Source organism: Euprymna scolopes, chromosome 1 (genome assembly GCF_053919585.1).
Source record: "Euprymna scolopes isolate OS-2025 chromosome 1, ASM5391958v1, whole genome shotgun sequence".
NCBI classification, from domain to species: domain Eukaryota; kingdom Metazoa; phylum Mollusca; class Cephalopoda; order Sepiida; family Sepiolidae; genus Euprymna; species Euprymna scolopes.
The window spans coordinates 97,950,563-97,969,859 of record NC_136482.1 but is presented as its reverse complement, the minus strand read 5'-3'; the positions used below and the strand labels follow the sequence as shown (position 1 = coordinate 97,969,859).

Sequence of the window (19,297 nt, the reverse complement as noted above, 5' to 3'; positions counted from 1 at the left end):
TTAGGAAAAAACAGACGGACCATAATTCCTGATGCAGGGTTATTTTAGTGATACAGAGATGGTGTCAGGAGGAAGCCTGGTGGCAGGGTTGCCTCCTGCGCCAGCGAGGCTCACTCAGAGTCTCCCACTGAGAGGAATGGAAACGGAATTGCAAAAACAACTTGCAGAAGAACGAAAACTCAATGAACAACACCAGAAAAATTATGAATGTCTTAAACTACAACATTCAAAGTGAGTCATACTTTTTCTTTTTTTTAATATTTTCTTTCATTATGGAAGATGGTAAAATTCAGTTTTATTTCAATTAATGATGATTTAATAAACTTCTGGGCTTATAATTGTTATAATTATTTACAAAAAAACGGATGTAGATTTGTATTGGGTTATGGAATATGTTGTGAGTGTTTTTCAAAATGTTTTATCGTCATAGTCTGACAATATTTTACATAAAATTAGCAAAAAAACAATCTCCATTCCTGTTGATAACTTTTTCTCATTGTTCACAAAGTTTTTATATTTGACGATAGAAATCTCCTGGTTTTGAGTTGGAAAAATTGTCCAACATTCTGAAAAAGATGAAAATCTGATAGTGATGATGAATATGGAGGATGAGGCAACACTTTCTATTGAAATTTTTAAATAATGGTTTTGGTCATATTGGTAAGTGTGAGGGCAGGTGTTGTCGTGTGAAAGAACATTCTGTTGCCGATACAATCTTTATTGCTTCACAGAGATAGTGTTATAGTTAAATATTGCCTGTTAACATTTACCATTTGGTTTTGCTCAAGCAATTCATAATGAATTATGCCTTCCCAATCTCGCCATGAATACCTGATCTTTCAAGAATGAAGATCTTTTTTTGTTGTTGTAAGTGTCAGATGCCTATTGGAACTGAAAAATTCTTTACTTTGTTTCATATTGATTTAGAGACACTATTTTTTTATCATCTGTGACAATCCAATGAAAGAAACTCTGTTTATGACCATTGAGCTATGCCAAGTCGGCAAACAGGCCAAAATTGTTGTGCTGATTCTTGTTTTGCTCATTCGACACATGTGACACCCATGAACTAAATTTCTGAACTTTCTCCATTGAATGAAAGGTTTTTGGTCATAATCCATCTGTTTTGACAATTCCATGGTTATCTAAGATGTATTTCATAAAGAAATTAGTTGAATAACTCATCAAATTTAACTGGCCAATTTGGGTGCTTCCCATACTCTAGCTCCAAAAAGCAATGTTGAGGCATTGCACCATCTCCATTTTTTTTTGTTATCACAAACGCCATGACCATCTTTGGCAGCATTAACTCTTCAATTGTATGCAAAAAGTGTAAAAAAAATTAGCAGTTTTGTTTGCTTCACATTTCATCTTAGGAGTCTGAAATAGAACCAAAAAGCAATGAAGTTAAAGATTATTAGAACAATAAGAAATTGGATTATTCAGATTATTTGAACTACTGTTCTCATCTTGAATCTTATTCGCACAATGTTTTGAATGATGTAATCTACAACCTTCTTCAGGTGAAATCTATGCAGAATTTCAAATGAAATCCTTTAATCCACGGTCCTCAGTAAAGGTGATACTATCAATATAATTGTGAATTACTTAAGACTTCTGCCAAGTCATGATTGGCAGAATGAAAGCATACTACATTCATGGGTTAAATAAAGGGTTCTATTTGAAATTCTGTGCATATTCCCAAGTTCGACAAAATACACCTGAATAAGGTCAGAGATGATATTGGCCAAAATGTGCGAATAACACTTGAGATGAGAACAGTAAAGCAAATTATCAATCCTCATCTAAAAAATTCAGAAACATTAGAAATTGTTGTTCTAATACATTCATTAAATGTTTGGCTTCCAAAAGATCTTTCAATTCATAAAAAATGTTCACAACAGCTCAATAGATGTAACTAATGTTCTAAAATAGTTCAGATAAAATATAAGAAAAAGACATTATTGAAAAGTATACAATAAAAATTAACAAAATTATACAGATAAAAATAACTTTATTTGCACTTGTAATAACAAAATCAAAAAAAGAGTTTTATTTTATTTGAAATTTTATAAGAAATATGTTTATGAAATTATCAGAATAAAATTTTTGTTTTTTAAATTAAAAAAAAAGCTTTTTATTTGAATTTATATATGTTTATGGAAGTATAAAAATAAAATTATCGAAATCAAAATAACAAATGAAATTATTGGAATTAAAATAACAAAATTTCAAACATCATAAAAAAGCGTGTCGAATACATAATATTCCTAAATTAGTCGGCTTTGATTCTTTGCCACCATAGGAATTCTTGTAGCTGAATTTTGAAGTTTGCATCATTAGTCCCCCTCATAGTTCTGAATTTTATCTGTGTTTTATCACAGCATGGTTCAGTAGTGCATTATAGGCATGCTAACCATTTATCACAATTTGTGTCTCTGGTCCAACATACTATTGAATTATTGGCAGTAGGGTTTCTGCATCCCGTATTTAAACTTGCACCAACATTGTCGCATTTGTTTTTTGCTCACCCATACCAAGAACCCATTGCCCTTCACAATATCTTCCTCTATTTTTTGTGCATAAATTTACTTTAGTCTATTTCTATTATTCAACCAGGACCACCCATTTGCATTGGATTTTCGAGCATTCACACTGCCCAAATATCACAAATATAATTGTACCATTCAATTATAGTTTGCCAAGAGACACCGGTTTTGCCCTTTCCACATTGAATCTTCATTCTCCTTTGATCAGGATACTTTTGACAGATTTGTTTGTTGGCAATTAGGCCACACCTTGCCAACCATCGTATTATACTAAGCGTGTCCAAAGTTTCATCTAATAGGTCTTTCATTACTGTTTTGGTGATGCACAGTTCTTGTCTGGCATTACTTCATAAACTAAATAGTTCATTATTTAAAGATTTTAAAAAATGTTTTCAATAATTCTTTTAAAAAATGAAACTAATTTCACTAATTCTTAATTAAAATAAGACCAAAAAAAACTTTGGAATGATTATTAAATAAAATAGAAAGATCAGAAGAATTTGCCTTGTCACCACTTACAGAAGCGCTATGCCAGAAATTAGGAAGTATGTTAGTTGACTATAACCAGAGGAAGACTACTGCTGACCCTGACTGGATTAATACTACCATTTTTTTTACCTAGAATTTTTTTACAGTTCAAGGCTTCTCTGATTCGATTGATACTGCCAAATTTTCTTCGAACAACTACATTCAATATTCATAATTCGATAATTTTCTTTTCTCTATGATAGTTACTTCTTTTGCCATCTTTTTTTTTTGATCACAATAATGGTTCTCAATCCAAGAGGTTATGGACCAAGTAATTTCTGAATCAGAATTTGAATCGTGATTCTTCATTTATTTTTTATATTGTTTTTCAGGTTGCAAGAAGAAAAGGTGAAAATCCAAAATGAATATCGAGAAAGACTAGAAGAGAACAAGTTGTTGTTCAATCAGCTGAAAAGTGACCAAGAACAGTCGAAGAAAAATTTTTTAATGAAGGATGAAGAGCTGCGCCGTTTGCGATCAAAAGTTGTGACACGTGAGCAAGTTGAACTGATGCGTCTTGAGATTTACTCTGAAGTGGAGAATGTCTACAAGGACCGGTTACAAAAGCGGGAACAAGAACTTGAAGAGGTTAATAATTGCTGTAACCGACAACACTACGAGTTGACTTTAATGGAAACAAAGTATGAGCAGCAAGCGATGCAGCACAAAATGGCAATGCAAGAACTGAAAAAGAAATTAGAGACACAGGTAAGTTTTTTTTTTTTATTATTATTTGGATCATTTGGAATATCATTCACATCTTGAGTGTTATTTTCACAACATATCGACCAATGTAACCTATGATCTTCTTCAGATGTATCTTGTTAAATTAGGGAATCTTTCTTCAAACTCCGGAATCTGCACGGAATTTCAAATAGAATCCTTTATTTAATCCATGAGAGTAGCATGCTCTCATTCTATCAGACATGACTGGGTAGAAGCCTTAAGTAATTTGCAATTATATTCTTAGTATAACCTGTGCTGAAGATTGAACCTTCAACCTCCAGAACAGTGTCATTTACAACTGAACTTTACCAAGTACTTTATCCATTACACTAAAGATTCCTGAGTTCAACAAGATTCACCTGAAGAAGTTTGGATGTTATACTGGCTGAAGCATTGTGAAAATGACACTTAACATGAGAACAGTAATTCGAATAATCCAAACAATATGAATTATGAATCCTGATCTAAAAATTTCAGAAACATAAAGTAAGGTTTTGTTTAAAAAAAATCTGAAAATTATGTATCTTTATTGAAATACCAATGTCTGTGTGTTCTCGATAGAAAGAAAGGTTAGCAAATCTACATAAAAAACTAATGGTATATTTCATATATAAAAATTTACAGAGAAGACAATGGAAATGATCTTAAATCTTAAAGTACTCCCATAAGGGAGTTATGGGAATATCATTAACCTTCGTGGAAATTTTAAATATATCCTATTTTGATGAAATTTAAATCAATTGTATAAAATTCTCCGGGGAAAACAATGGAAGTTGTCCTGACTTTCTATGGGCCTCTATAATGTGCTGACTTTGTATGTGCTCCCTCTAAGGGAGCTATAGTGTAGAACTCTCTTAAAATTTCAAGTGTGTGTGTGTGTGTGTGTGTGTGTGTGTGTGTGTGTGTGTGTGTGTATATATATATATATATATATATATAATTTTAATGAAAGTTAAATCATATTTATAAAAGACTAAATCAAAGAGTTTTCAAAAATTTCAGTTTCAGGGACAAAATGAGGTTGGAGGAGTTGGTCAGTAAAAAAATTTAATATGCTGTTATTAACATTCTGTTCCTCATTCAATTCCAAGCAACATTGAGTCTTCCTGTTAATAACATTTTAAAAATTTTGAATTACTTGTGTGATAAATCAACCTCTGATGTCCTACATGAGAAGCCAGAATCGGTCTTAAATTTGTTTGAAATAAAGATTGCTTCAATAAAATATGAATTCTTCTAATAATCTTCAATTTTTTTTTTTAGAAAAGCTCTTCTAACGAGGCCATATATTTTTTCTTTAAGAAAGTTCTCAAGAGATCATGAAAACCCTTGTTTAAAAATGTGTTTATCTCTAAATGACACTGAATGTTTTTGTCTACAAAGCAACCAAACCAAGCACCATAAATAAATATTTGAAGCATAAAAACTTTTTCCAAAATTACTAGATTTAGCATGAAATACCTTGAAAAGGGTTGATATGCCTTAAAACAAAACAACCAAACCAAACCAAACTTTACTTTTGCATAGAAACTTTCCTTCGTGTTGTTTGTTGGTTCAGCTTGTGATAATTCAGTTTATATTTCTTAGATATTTTTGCAGTTCAGTCTAGACTATAATATCAACTTTTTTCAGAATAGGATCTAATGTGCCTTGAAAAAATTAATCTAATTCAGATTGTGCTTCAGTTTATCCAAATTTCTGCACTTTTTTTCACATTATATATTGTTTAACATAAGCTAGCCTGAGAGATGATGGTTTTAAAAACTTGACGGTCAGTGACAAGAACTGAAACATCTACATGATCTATTACAAGAGACTACAATCATGAGTATTACAATTACAATGACATAAACATTACAATAACTCTATGGGAAATTCTGGATCAATTAGGTTTTAAGAATCCCAGAAATAAGCAAGGCTGAAAATGACAAATTCGGATCTACACCAGTTTCTTCCAGTTGACTGACACATACTGTAAACAAACGAATAATTTGTCACAATGTCGATTTCAAATAAAGGAAAAAAATTAAATAATCATAGAGAATGAAGTAATTTAAAAACAAGAATTTAGAGTGCTGAAAGCGTACACTATCCGAAAAATAGAACCTTCTGTTTTGGCAATCTTTGCCCATATTAAAAATTGATCTTGTAACGAAAAACAAAATGGGTTTATTATTCATTTGTTTACAGATCAACCAAAAGAGATTGGTAGAGACTTGAATGTATCACTTTCTTCCTTGCTGATTTTCAAGGTCCCTAAAACGTAATTGATCTGAAATTCTTAAATAGGAGTAACATGAGTGAACAAATTAAATGGAAGGTTTCGACGATTCTAAAAAGAGATGATGGTAACTTTTTTTTCAACAACATTAATCAGATCCATTATTCTAGAATACATTCATAAATAACAACTTCTATTAATTCTAATATCACCTATCACATTTTCTATACTTCATACAATCACACTATTCATTACTGATGATTAAAAGGCAGTTTAAAATTTTTAAAATCCTATTTCGGTCAAAAAAACTACAAAACACTTTCACTGGTGAAAATAGATTCCTTTCAGAAACATATATAGCTGTTCACACCAGATAATCATATTTTTATTTGTATTTATGTCTAGACCTATGACTACAGAATACTCTTATTATTTTCACTCTCCAGTATATATCAGTTAATATCTTATATGTTTTCATATAGAGTGATGTGGTTCTCGATTGATTAACTGTGTCTATGTTGGATATATACTCAAGATTCAAAACAATGATAAGAATATTCTCATCATAGCCCTATTTATGTGTTATGATACAATAATTCTGTCGATAACTTATTTTCATTCATTTTTCATAAATTTACCTAACAAACTATTTATTTATTTCCACATTCAATTATTTGATATGTAACATCTCTGTTTAAATTTTTTCAGCAGTTTATTCATAGTCACTATTTTATGCGACTCACATACGAGGATGCGCCAGATAATCAGTTTAATTTGTGAGAGAGGATTCCCTTACCAAATTTGTTCCGATTTTGTGCCATACGTCTAGTGAGCAATGCTGGGTACTTAGGAATTCAAAAAGAATTAATATTTTTCTTACTTAAAATTTCTTATATCTTCTTGGGCAATGCTGAGAAACAAGTCCTGCTAGTTTGTCTATAAATGCCAATGTTTGTGTGTGTTCTCTAAAGAAAGAAAGGTGAGCAAATCTATATAAAAACTAATCATGTATTTATATATACAAATTTTCAAGGAAAATAATGGAAATAGTTCTAAATCTTTAAGTATTCCCCCTGGAGGAGGTTTGGGATAGATTTTCAAGGTTCCTCAAAACCTAATTGATCCAAAATTCCTAAATAGCAGTAACAGAGGTAAACAAATTAAATGGAAAGTTTAGATGATTCTAAAAGAGATGGTGATAACTTGTGGTGTTTAAATCTTAGCCATTATTCATGCATTTATTGATTTTTAGAAAAGGACATTTCTGATTTTGTTGAAAAAAAAAAAAAGAAAACAAAAAAAAATTTTTTTTTTTTAACTATTATGATAACATTCTGATGTGGTTCATAGTTAATACCATGCCTCAACTATTGTTATATTACAGCCATTTTTTAATCTATTTGGAGCTTAGCTTTTAATTTTAGTATACATACAGCATTAGCTGAACATTTGAACATTCTTTGACATTATACAAACAAATTATTATATTATTTCTTCAAATAGTTTTCAAGTAAAAATAGCTGTTAAAGAATAACTAAAAAAGAATCTTAATTTTTTTTTATTGTAAAATATTATTTAACTTTTATGATGTGTATGAGTTGTATTAATTTTGAAAACGAATTTTTCAAAATGTTATTTTTTTCAGATGAACAATGTGAGAGCTGAGAAAGATCTCCTCTTGTCCCAAACTCAGAGAGAAGCATTAAATGACTCTGAGCAAATCTTCTCGCTCAAGAGAGAGAATGTGACTCTGAATGAACAGCTTAAAACTGTATTCACAGAGCTTGAAGAAATGAGAGAATTACGAGAAAAGGCAAGTCTCGAGGTTGATAGAGTTGAACGTCTTCTTGTCAAAAATGAAACTGAATTTGCTACAAATATTAAAAACTTACAGGTAATGTTTGATTTTTGTTTGATTTTTTTTTTTTTTAGTTTGTCATTTTAATTTTCTTCTATATTTTTATTTTATAATATTTTTTTAATGTATTTTTTCTGAAATTTTCTATCTGCTATGATTTATCAAAAACAAATATGTATTCTTAGTTTGGTTGTTGAATTCTGCTGTAAATTAAAAAAAAATAATAATAGAAAACAAATAATCATATTTTAAAAATGAAAGGTAAGTTATGAGAATAAAAAATAATTAAATATTTGTCCATTTTAAGATGTTTAGTGAAAAAGAACTCCTATATAACTTGAGAATCATTGTGATACTATGGATTGTCTACGTCCCTACCCCCTCCAGCCAAGACCCCAAGGAATGTAAGGAAAGTACTTACAAAAAAAGGAAAATTTATTAAGGTGACAGTATCAAATACATTCAGAGCACAACTTATTTTTACGCAATGTATTTGGGTTTGTGTTCTTTCTTCTGAGTCTACGTTGTTTCTGTTTTTGTATACTTATAAGCTAGTGTTCATGCTCTCAGCAATCGCCAAGACAGCACAGCCAAAACAAGATGAAAAAAGCATTGGGGTTGGCGGTTGTCGAAGGGCAGCATATGGTCTTACATCAGATAATTTGAATCATGGTATTTGCTATTGGACATAAGTTAATATATAAAAATGTTGGGAGAGAATAGAAAAGTGGACGAAGCAATATCTATTGTAGTAATCACAATAATGTTTGATTAGAGAAAGGTCAGCAAGAGTATTGAAACTAATCTAGGAGTAGAAAGATTTCTTTAGGCAGTAAGCAAAGTTAGTGCTATCTGCCTCTCTACAAGAACAAGAAGTAAAAAAAGGTTGTTTATATTATGTATTTGTGTGGAGAGCAGTGCCTTAACAACACTTGGAACCAGTTACACAAATAGTTGTAGTTCTTTTGCTATTAAGATATATATAGATACTAGTCTGGGTGCTGGGTGTTTGGAGGTGTTGAGCAAAAAAAACAAAAAAAAAGTTGTAGGCAGGCAGGCTCAAACCCATGACGCGAAGGCGGAAAAGAAAGTGGTGTGTATAAGGGCGTTGATTGAGCAGCAAAAAAAAAAAAAAAAGAAGAGTAGTAAGCATGCTCGAACCTGTAACACGCCAGAGGAAAAAGAGGTGAGAAAAAAAAAAACTGTCTTACCGATGTGCCTACCGTAGTTGTAACATCATGGGTGGTCAAAATAACGCCTTTTAAATGACATTGTGAATGCAAGTATTGAATGATTTGCAAAAAATGTTAGCGAAAAAATCCACCCTCCCTGTAGAAAACTGCCCAGTTGAGGGTAAAGGAATTAATGTTTTTGGCCAATTTTTTTATATTTGTCATCCAAAGGGTTAAACTTCAAAATGATACCAATCTCATAAAAATCCGTCACCTCTGTCAGTAGTTTTAGGCAGATATACAAACATACATACATTTAAACAGACAGGTGAGATTTATATTATAGATTATTTTACTGTTTTTTATTATTTGTTGACAGAGTAGAAAGTGGACCTTGAGTTTGTTTTCAGGAGCCTCATAGCTCTCCCTTCCCTTGTCTTTTAGTATTCACATTTCATGAGTGATGTTTCTAACAAAGGAGGAAAATTGCTGTTTTTGGGATCTTAAGCTATCCAACTAACACTTATCATTGGCAAGTTTTTGACCTTGAAATAGTATTCTTTTTTCGTTTTGCTTTTTTTTGGTGTTGCTTACAAAATAATATTTTACTTATTTTAGCATTCAAATGAATGTCTGCTGAAAGAAAACAAAAAACTCAGGGAAGAAATTGGTGAGATTGAAGATCTGCAGAGCAAACTATCCAATCAGAAACATGAAGTTGATCAGGAAAATATTGTTTTGAGAAAAGACTTGGATCAACTGATTCAGAACCATCGACTAGAAATGAAGGAATTAAAAATGGATCTGACAAAGAAACATGGTGAGATTGAGCGAGAACGTGATAGACTCACCAACCATGTTGAAGGTACTGCTATTTATTTGCTTTTCCTTCTCTGGTTTTGATTTTCTCTCTTTCTCTTACTCATCATTCACTCTCTTTCTCTTGCTTTTTTCCTCACTCACTTTCTTTTTCTTGCTTTCGCTTTCCTTCTATTAGTTTCCTTTTTACTTTCTTTTTTATTTCTCTCACTTCCTCTTTCTCTCCTTCACTTTTGTCTATTTCTTCTCTTTCACCTACTCCTTTCTTTCTCTCTGTTTATATATATATATATATATATATATATATATATATATATATATATTAGGCACTAGACTACTGATTGCATGTGGATTTGCTTGTCTGTTTGGGTTTCGAATCTCAGTATGGGTACGTTTAGCACACTGATTACTTATAAATGAGAAAATAGTTGTCTTTGAATGACTATACTATATTTTATGTATATACATATTCCTCTTTATTTATTGATCAAGCTTTCAGGTAAAAGAAGTAACGGTTTTCATTTAGCATAAAGCAATAATCTTCTGTAAAGAATAGATTTCCCAGGTTACCAATAGCGTGCTAAAAATATATGTAAATAGAGAATTTCTTTTACTGTTAGTAGCTAGGTTTGTTGACGCAGATGAGAATAGTAGTTTGAATGATCCAATTAACAATTCACATCTCAAAAATTTCCAAACCTAATAAACAAACAGGTCAATATTGATATATAGAAAATCGTATTAATATTAAGTAATTGTCTTACTTTCTGTTATTTTTAAGCATTTCAAAATTCAATGTTTTCAGACTTGAAGGCCCAGTTGGAAATTTCTGAAGAGAATAGCAAGCAACAGGCTGAAAGTTTATTGGAGAAAAAGCAAGAAATATCTCGGCAAATCCAGGTTGTGAAGGAAAAAGAAATGCAGAAACAAAACCAAGTGGAAGCTGAAAAGTAAGGAAACTTTAATTCTTTATATTTTTTTAATCATCATCATCATCATCATTATAATCTACGCATATAAAATCCATTGTGTTTTCTAAAAAAAAATCCTTTTATCTGTAACACGGAAAATATTTTATTAAGACTGTACTCGTCAAAAATAATGGCAAAATATTTGTCATATTCTGAAATTAAAAATATTTTTTGGTTCATAATATTTACTTTGTCTTTTGATAATTCAATAAATAGTAAGCTATGAAGTATCAAGCCAAAATATAATGACTATATAAATAGTTTACAGCAAGATATCATTCACAGTAATTTTTAATTTTTTTTTTTTTTTTTATATTTCTGATCATTATGGGCAAAAAATTTATGATTTATATCTATATAATGGTATTATACAACATAATGCATACAACAATGAAATCTCAAAAAATACGAACCAAATTATACCAACATGGTTGTAATCAATATATCTAATTTTAATAAATTAAAAAAAAAAAAAATTATCTGAAGACATCAAAAAAAATTTTTAAATAAGAATGGCATATTATAATGTTCAGGAGAGTATAGATGATCAACAACATACACATAAGAATTTAGATTTGGAAATTATTAATAGAAAATAGTGAGTTTGTTCTTTTTTAAAAAAAAATTATTGGAAATTTAATAAAAACAAGAAGATAATTCCAGTCATTTTTTTTTTAGTCAGAATTGCATCTCTTGCAACTTTCTTCTTTAGGCTTGTGCAAACAAATAATTGACTGTGAATTATATAATAATAATGTGATTAGAAAATTCAGAAAATCTCTAATTATTTATATCAAGTTTATTTAAGTAGAATTTATATAGAGATTATGTATGGAGTTGAGGTTACTTACATTGTGGTTATGGGAAAAACTAAGATATAACTAGCACAGGGTATATTTAGTTATCTTACAAACTAATGTTAATTTCATATCTAGCCATTCAATATCTAACAGCTTGTAACATTGTTCCTTAACTTCAGGACTAACAATATTTTATAAGTTTATTGAAGTTTTGAGCGTGGAATCTAAAATTGATGACCTTAGTTCTTCTGGTTGAATCTAAGATAGTAGCTTGAGAATCTTTCAACGCGATGTCAGACTTTTTTTTAGTGTGTGCATATGTGAGGGCGGTTTCTGATTGTCATCTTTAAACTGAGTTTTTTGTGTTTTTTTAACTTGCCATTCTTATATTCCTTAATCACTTTTTTGTTGTGTTTTGAAATACTCTTTTTTTTTTTTTTTTTTTTTTTTTTTTTGTTAATATTTGATCATCTCTAAAGAACAACCAAATAAACCAAGGATAATATTTTTGTTGCATAAGACGGTAAAGCAGAAAAATATAAGCATTCCCCCCCCCCCAATTCTAATCGTGAACTGTTTTTTTTTTATCATTGGAATGCAATCGACCAGTATACATATATATATATGTAATATTTTTGCAAAAATCAAGACAACAAAATATAAAAATAGAACATCATTGTGTATTTTCTTATTCGTTACAATTGTTTCATAACCATTTAGACAATTTTAAATATTATATCATTTAGAAATATTCCAAAATAGCTACTTTTCAGACAGTCAAATACACCAATAATACATATATGAATACATTCATAATCTCTATTTTAAGAGATCAAGCAGTTTGACTCCACACCACTCTTATATTTTCTTCTGTTTTTTTTTTTTTTGATAGCCTTCGGATTTAGTAATCACCTCATTTTCATATTTCTACTTTTTAAACGATATTTCAACCAATTACTTATTTTAATATTAATTTAATTTTTTGTATTTTTTTTATTGTAAAATATTTCTTCTCTAATTTATTTAATTGATTTATTTCCCAAATACTAATTTACACCTTCAAATTCTAGTTTCTTCATAGATGTTCCACTATTTCCTCCTCAATCAATGATAGTTTCGTATAAACTTTGTTTACATGTTACGATCTACTAATTAATTTTTGCTTAACATTTTATTTCTTAAGAAGGAACTGTAATTGAAAGGTTAATTTAAATGGTATTAATTAAAATTATCTTCATTCCATAATGGTTATGCCAGTAATTTAAATTTTAAATTTATCTTTTCAATTCTTATCCTTATCTAGGTATTTTATTTTAATTTTCTTATCTTTCCTCAACATTATCATTCGAATAACTTTACGTTCTAAAGGAGATAACTCTATTTTGTCAATTATTTATTAATTTATTGAAATTCCAGGCATTCATATTTTAATGGTTTTACTTTAGTATTTATTAATCACCTTTGTTTAATTTTTAAACTTATAGTTCTAATATTATCCTCTTTGTAACAATGTCAGTTCAATTTTTTAGTTTTCTTCAACTTTATATTTTGATTAAATTTATTTTAATCCATCTTAATCTGTTTATCTCCATATATTGCAGTTACATAATGTTAGAATTTTTTTTATTTTTTGTGTTATTAAAATTACTCTGTTGATATTTTATTACCTATAATTAAAATTAAAATTAGTTCTTTTTCTCTTGTTTAAGTTATAATTATTTTAGTTTCTTTATTTTAAGTTGATGATCTAATAATTGATTTATTCATTGCACCATTTTAAAATCTTAGTATTAAATTTAACATTCTCTTTCCGCACTTACATTTCACCCTAAACATAGGTTTTAGGCATGATAACAGGAATTTGTTTCTATGAAGACACTTTTGTATAAAATCTAACTTTTTGTTTCAAATTTCCTCTTTAGAATTCACTATGTGGTATGCCTCTAAGTAAACATAGATTACATCTTTTTGATTTATCCTAGCTTTATCTATTATTGACCATTTTAATTCAAATTCTTTTTTATTCTTACGTAGTTCTCTAACCAAGTCACCTAATGCAGTTGTGTTCCTCTTCTGAATTTTAATAATTATTTTATTTCTATCCTTATTTCTATCATTATCATCATCCTGATTTGGTTCATTCTCTGGTCCAATTTTAAATGATGCAACATAGTTTTGGTATCTGTCCTTAAAAAAAAACATTCAGTTTCCCCTAGGTATATCTTTTTACAATTATCCACCTTAACTTCACATTTGTATCTAATTTCAAAAATTAGGCAATTGACCTCCAATAGACATTCATTAGGTATTCTACAGTTTATTTTCTCTCCAAATTTAGTTCACCTGATTCAATCCTATTATTATTCACTATTTTGTTTATTTTACCATTATTAAAACCTATTATAGTATTATGTAGATTGGTGGCAGTTGAGAATGAAAGTTTAAAACTGTGTTATTAATTATTTTACTTAATCTATTTTCGGGGTGTGGGGTCTTATCAATTATTTTATAAAACTGTTTAGGGATATTATTTTGTATATGTTCACTGAAAGGAAGATCAAACCAGACTTGTTTTTTTTTTTGCATTAATTTTTTATTCTTAATGGCATTATTACTATTATATGCTTCTTCATTATTTTTAATTTTGTTCTCTTTATTATTTTCATACATAATAAATAAATAAAAATAGGTATAATTCATTTTCATGGCCATACCATCAAAATCTCCTTTCTGGACACATCTTTCTATACTATTCATATTTAATATTCCTCTGAGGTCATCAGATTTAAGCATGTCTTCAACTGACCAGGTTTCACTTCCATGCATCATCATCACTGCATATACATGCCTGATAGACTTTTCCCTTCCCTTAATTGACAGTGGTAACACTATTGGTTAGTAATGGCAGACATTCTCTGAATTTGTTCACTAAATCTTGCAATCACATGAACACCTCTAATCTGTGTGTCAATGATAACAAGTAACAAATTTTCTTGACAACTTCAAAAATATGATAAATTTATTGACAAAAACTTTTTACTGTTTGTTTTCCAACCAATATTTATGGCTCATGGGTTATTTAAAAAAAAAAAATTTCTTTCTTTCTTTTCCAGGATTGAACTAGAGACCAAATTGCAGGAAATATACCGGAGAAGATCAGAAGAAGAAACAACATGGCGAATGGAGAAAGACATTCTTGATGATAAACTGAAAGAAGCTTTAGAAACAACAACTCAACTAGAAAAAGAGTTATTAGTTCTTAGGTAAAAAATTGATATGTTTAGTTTATACAACAACAGGTCTTTTATTGTAACATTTTAAGGCCAGACGTTTTGAAAATCAAATAATGATATATCCATTGTTATAGTCAAACTAAACAAAATTGGGTTTACATAAATTGATCTAGTAGTTTTATTTTTAAATAAGAAATGTTATGAGTATTTTGAAAAGCAAAATCTTACAAAATAAGGGAAATAACTCAATAGTGCAAACATGAGATTTATGTAAGAATGTTTATAAATTCTCATTAATCGCTTTGAAATGATTTTCTTTATAAAAATAAAACTACTTTATCAATTTTCATGATTTTTGGAATATGATATTTTGGTTTAGTCACATGTACATACAGCATACAGATTTTTCTTTAGTTTTGATTTTTAATATAGGGGGAATTCTGGGCAAGAACCTAAAATTGTAAGATGTTTGACATGTCACTTGAAAAGAAGAGTTTATGATACTGTCTTTCTTTGATGCAATATAATGCCAAGTATACTTACATTGCATTGCAGAAAACAATTGAAGGTACCATAAGTTATAGTAGAGAGATACATATAGCAGATAGTAAGCAGTTAACAATATCAATTGAATAATTTTTTTTTTTTTTTGCACTTTTTGACAAAGCACATTCCGCTAAGTATATTAAATAAAATTCTGAATTTAGGAAATATTTATGGTAACCAAATTTTACAGAAAGCAATCTGGTACTTGTTTTTATTATTTAAGATATTCAAATATTTTGATCAATTCACTAAATTACTTGAGTGCCATTATTTCTCATTGGTAATCAGGGGCAGTAACTCGTTTCTGTCGCTAGGGGTTAATACTTAGTGCAATTGGTGAATTCTTATTTAATGGCATGTGTGTGGTGATGGAAAATTTGATCAATTAAATTTCTAAAATAATTTAAAGAATACAAGTACTAGATTGTTTTCTGTAAAATTTGATTACAAGTTTTTAATCACCATAACAAGTATTTATTTCCTAAAATTAGAATTTTATTTAGCATATTAACCTGGGGTGGAGACAGTGCCATGTCAAGAGATACCAGTATTTAGTTAAAAAAAAACATTTTTTTTTAATTTAATATGTTCAATTTTCAAATTTTTCAAATTTAAATTCTCCAGAAGCATAAAAAGGGTTAATCTAGCAACATAAAATAGTGTCTTTGTGATTACTAACAGTGATGATTAACAAAATGGCAGCTATGAAGTCTTCAACTGAATCAATGAAAAATGAATATCTTTAATAATTAAAAAAAAAAAGTACTGCATTGTTTTCAATAAAATTTAGTCACCAGTTTTTAATCATCATAACAAGTGTGTATTTCCTAAAATTAAAATTTTATTTAGCATATTATTAAGAGATACCAACATTTATTTATTTAAAAAAAAATTTTTTTAATTTTTATTTAAAATGTTCTGTTTTCAAATTTTTCATAAATTTGCAAATTTGAATTCTCAAGAAACATCAAAAGGGTTAATGATTGTCTCATAGCAACATAAGATAGTATCTTTGCGATTATTTTATGATCGTTTGTGCTTCTGCCATAATCATTACTTCAATCTGTATCCTCAGGTTAATTCTGAGGTTTCTAGACAATCCTACAGATGAGCTAGCAATGCTGGCAAAAGAGCAATTTCTCAAGCTAAGTCTATTCTCAAAAGATTTGTGACTCTATCTCATTTCAAAAGGCTGGCTCTCCTAATTTTTTAAGAATCTATAAAAAGTGTTATTAACAATGGAAAGTTTGCTATTACTCCGCTTTTTGTCTCCAGGTCATTTTATCTTCTAAGGATAAGGCTGTTTTTTTTTTTTGCTGACAATTCTTCTCTTGATGATTTTGATGGGTGTTCTAGATTTTCCTTCAAAAACTAATCAGACACTTGATTCTGTAATTATCACTCCAATAATAGTTCCTAAAATTCTTGTTAGTCTTGATCAAATCTCAGGCTTCCAGTCTGATTGCTGTTCTCAAACATTGTGCGCTTAAACTTTCTTTTATCCTCTCGAAATTATTTGATCTGTTTGTCTCAGTCCTGTTTCCTTTGTTGAAAGGAGTCCTCTGTTGCCCCTATCTTTAAAAATGCTTGTGATCGATCTGATCCAACTAAATATCATGTTAGTTTTGTCTTTGTTATTAGCAAAGTTTTTAAGAGGTTGGTCAACAGCAAGCTTGTTCATTTTCTGGAAAGTCTGGGCCTCTTTAGTAATGTTCAGTATGGTTTTCGTTCAACAGCTGATCTATTAACTGTTGTAACTGAACAGATTTGTCGGTTTATGAATAATTCAGGCAAGGGTAGGATCATTGGGCTTGATATTTCAAAGCCAAAAAGATAGTGTGGTATCCTGGCCTTCTTCATAAACTTCAAGGTTATGGTATTGGTAGTAAAGTTGACATTGTTAGGTTTTTTCTTTCTGATCGAAGTTTGCAATAGCAATATTAGACACCATAACGTTCAGCGCTGGAAAAGGCGCACACTGCTACTTAATTGGGCATTCATAGTTTTTAAATCAGTAATAAGTACATTTCTCCTGCATCCATCAAAATAAAACTTATATAATTGGATTCACAATAATATTTACTTAAAAATGGTATTTTAATATTTTTGTTGTGATTTGTATATTCAAAGAAATCACTATTTAAATCCAATGATAAATGACAAAACATGCAAGCATAGTATGCCCAGTCAGGGTGTGTTCACATAAGTATTCAAAGCAGAAGTTGTACCCAGCAACGTTTTTAGTTGTTTTAGCTAATCAGGGAAAAGAATTGTCTTTGCTACAGAATTTGAACACAACATGTATGCCTTTCCAGTTAAAAGTTAGAATATCTCAAAGTTGACACTTTGTAGTACAAATATAAGTGGAGATAGAAGCTGTCCAAACACTATTTAATAGTGAATATATTAATTTCTTTTGTCCTAAAATTTGAAAAGAATTCGATACAAACTTTTTATGCAGGCATCGATAGAAATAGTGATAAACACATATAAACATGAGATTTTTTTGTGTCGTGGCATGCACAAGAAATTTGTAAAATGTTCGTCAACTAACTTACAAACATAAAGTATTCATTTTAATTTTGTTATTATTTAGAAAACATAAATTTTTAATTGTGGACAAGAAAAGAATATTTTTTTAAAAATTATTTGAAAAAGAATAACTGACAATGAACATTGTTTTGTTCTTGGTCTTGGTTTTCGAGTTGCAAATAAAACATCTCAAAGTTAACACGTTGTAATACAAAGATAAGTAAAAATAGAAACTGTGTTCAAATGCTGTTTAATAGCGAATATATTAATTTCTTTTGTCCTAAAATTTAAAAAGAAATGGATAAAAACTTTTTTATGCACAAATCGATAAAAGTAGTGACAAATGCATTTAAACATGAGAATTTTTGTTTGTTGTGACATGCACAAAAAATCTGTAAGCAAAACATTTGTCAACTAACTTACGAACATAAAGTATTCATTTTATTTTTGATATTTGTTATGGCTTGCAATAAGCCACAAAGAAAACAGAACAAAGGAATAGTTTAAACAATATATTACTGGAACAACAACGTAAAAAGGTTACAACTGAAAAGAGTAGTAAACGTCACCGAGCAGGCGAGGGTTGCTCTGGTGTTTAATCTACACCTGGGATCAAAAGGTCTATGGTTTATATAATGGATAGAACAGTCCATTTGGAGGGTGATTCCCCCACAACACCCCCCTCCCAAGCTGATTTCCACGGTTGTGAAAATCAGTATTTCTTCCTTTTGGGGCAGACCACTAAGGGGTCTGTGCACTTCCTCTTTTTGCCAGAGCATCTCTGTTCTGCCATCCCTTTTGGAGGGTCTATGCCAAAACAGTCATACACAGTTTCAATCGCCTCACTGCCGTGATTCTTCTTGATCCTCATAGAAACGTTTCCTGATTTGGTTCAGTGGAACTTTGGGCCCTGAATGATGTATGTCACATGGCCGATTCTTAGTAAGATCGTGCCCTGTTCCCAAAAATAAACGTTTTTTCTAAAATGTCTAAAACACGTTATCTCCGCTGTTAAACCGTTTCGTTGGCATTGTAGAGGTTCTGTTGTATACTATGTGTTTGGATAGTAGTTTACCAAATACGGATTTTATTTTCCATTCAAACATGATTTCTGCTGGGGATCCCGCATCTGGTTTGTTCGGATTTCTCATGATTCTGTAAACCTGCAGAAATTGCTGAAGGGCCTTTTCTGTCGGTGTACCTAATGCCTTTTTTAATGCCCTTTTAAGCGTATCGATGAAGCGTTCAGCCTGGCCATTGCTTCTATCATGGTACTGGGGTGTCGTAATATGCTTGACTTGATACGTCTTGCAGAATTCTCTGAACTCTGTTGAGGTGAACT

At 29.9% G+C, this 19,297-nt stretch overlaps 1 protein-coding gene across 2 annotated transcripts in view; it reads left to right on the top strand.

The window, feature by feature from the left end:
• LOC145255719 (uncharacterized) overlaps positions 1 to 19,297 on the top strand; it is a 54,092-nt gene that overhangs the window by 9,613 nt on the left and 25,182 nt on the right. For both annotated transcript variants that reach the window (XM_080114362.1, XM_080114444.1), the window contains exons 2-7: positions 5 to 231; positions 3,410 to 3,785; positions 7,670 to 7,918; positions 9,673 to 9,919; positions 10,679 to 10,823; positions 14,758 to 14,907. In XM_080114362.1, coding sequence (XP_079970488.1) covers positions 32 to 231; positions 3,410 to 3,785; positions 7,670 to 7,918; positions 9,673 to 9,919; positions 10,679 to 10,823; positions 14,758 to 14,907 — 1,367 coding nt within the window. In that variant the 5' untranslated portion in view covers positions 5 to 31. The remainder of the gene's footprint in view (positions 1 to 4; positions 232 to 3,409; positions 3,786 to 7,669; positions 7,919 to 9,672; positions 9,920 to 10,678; positions 10,824 to 14,757; positions 14,908 to 19,297) is intronic.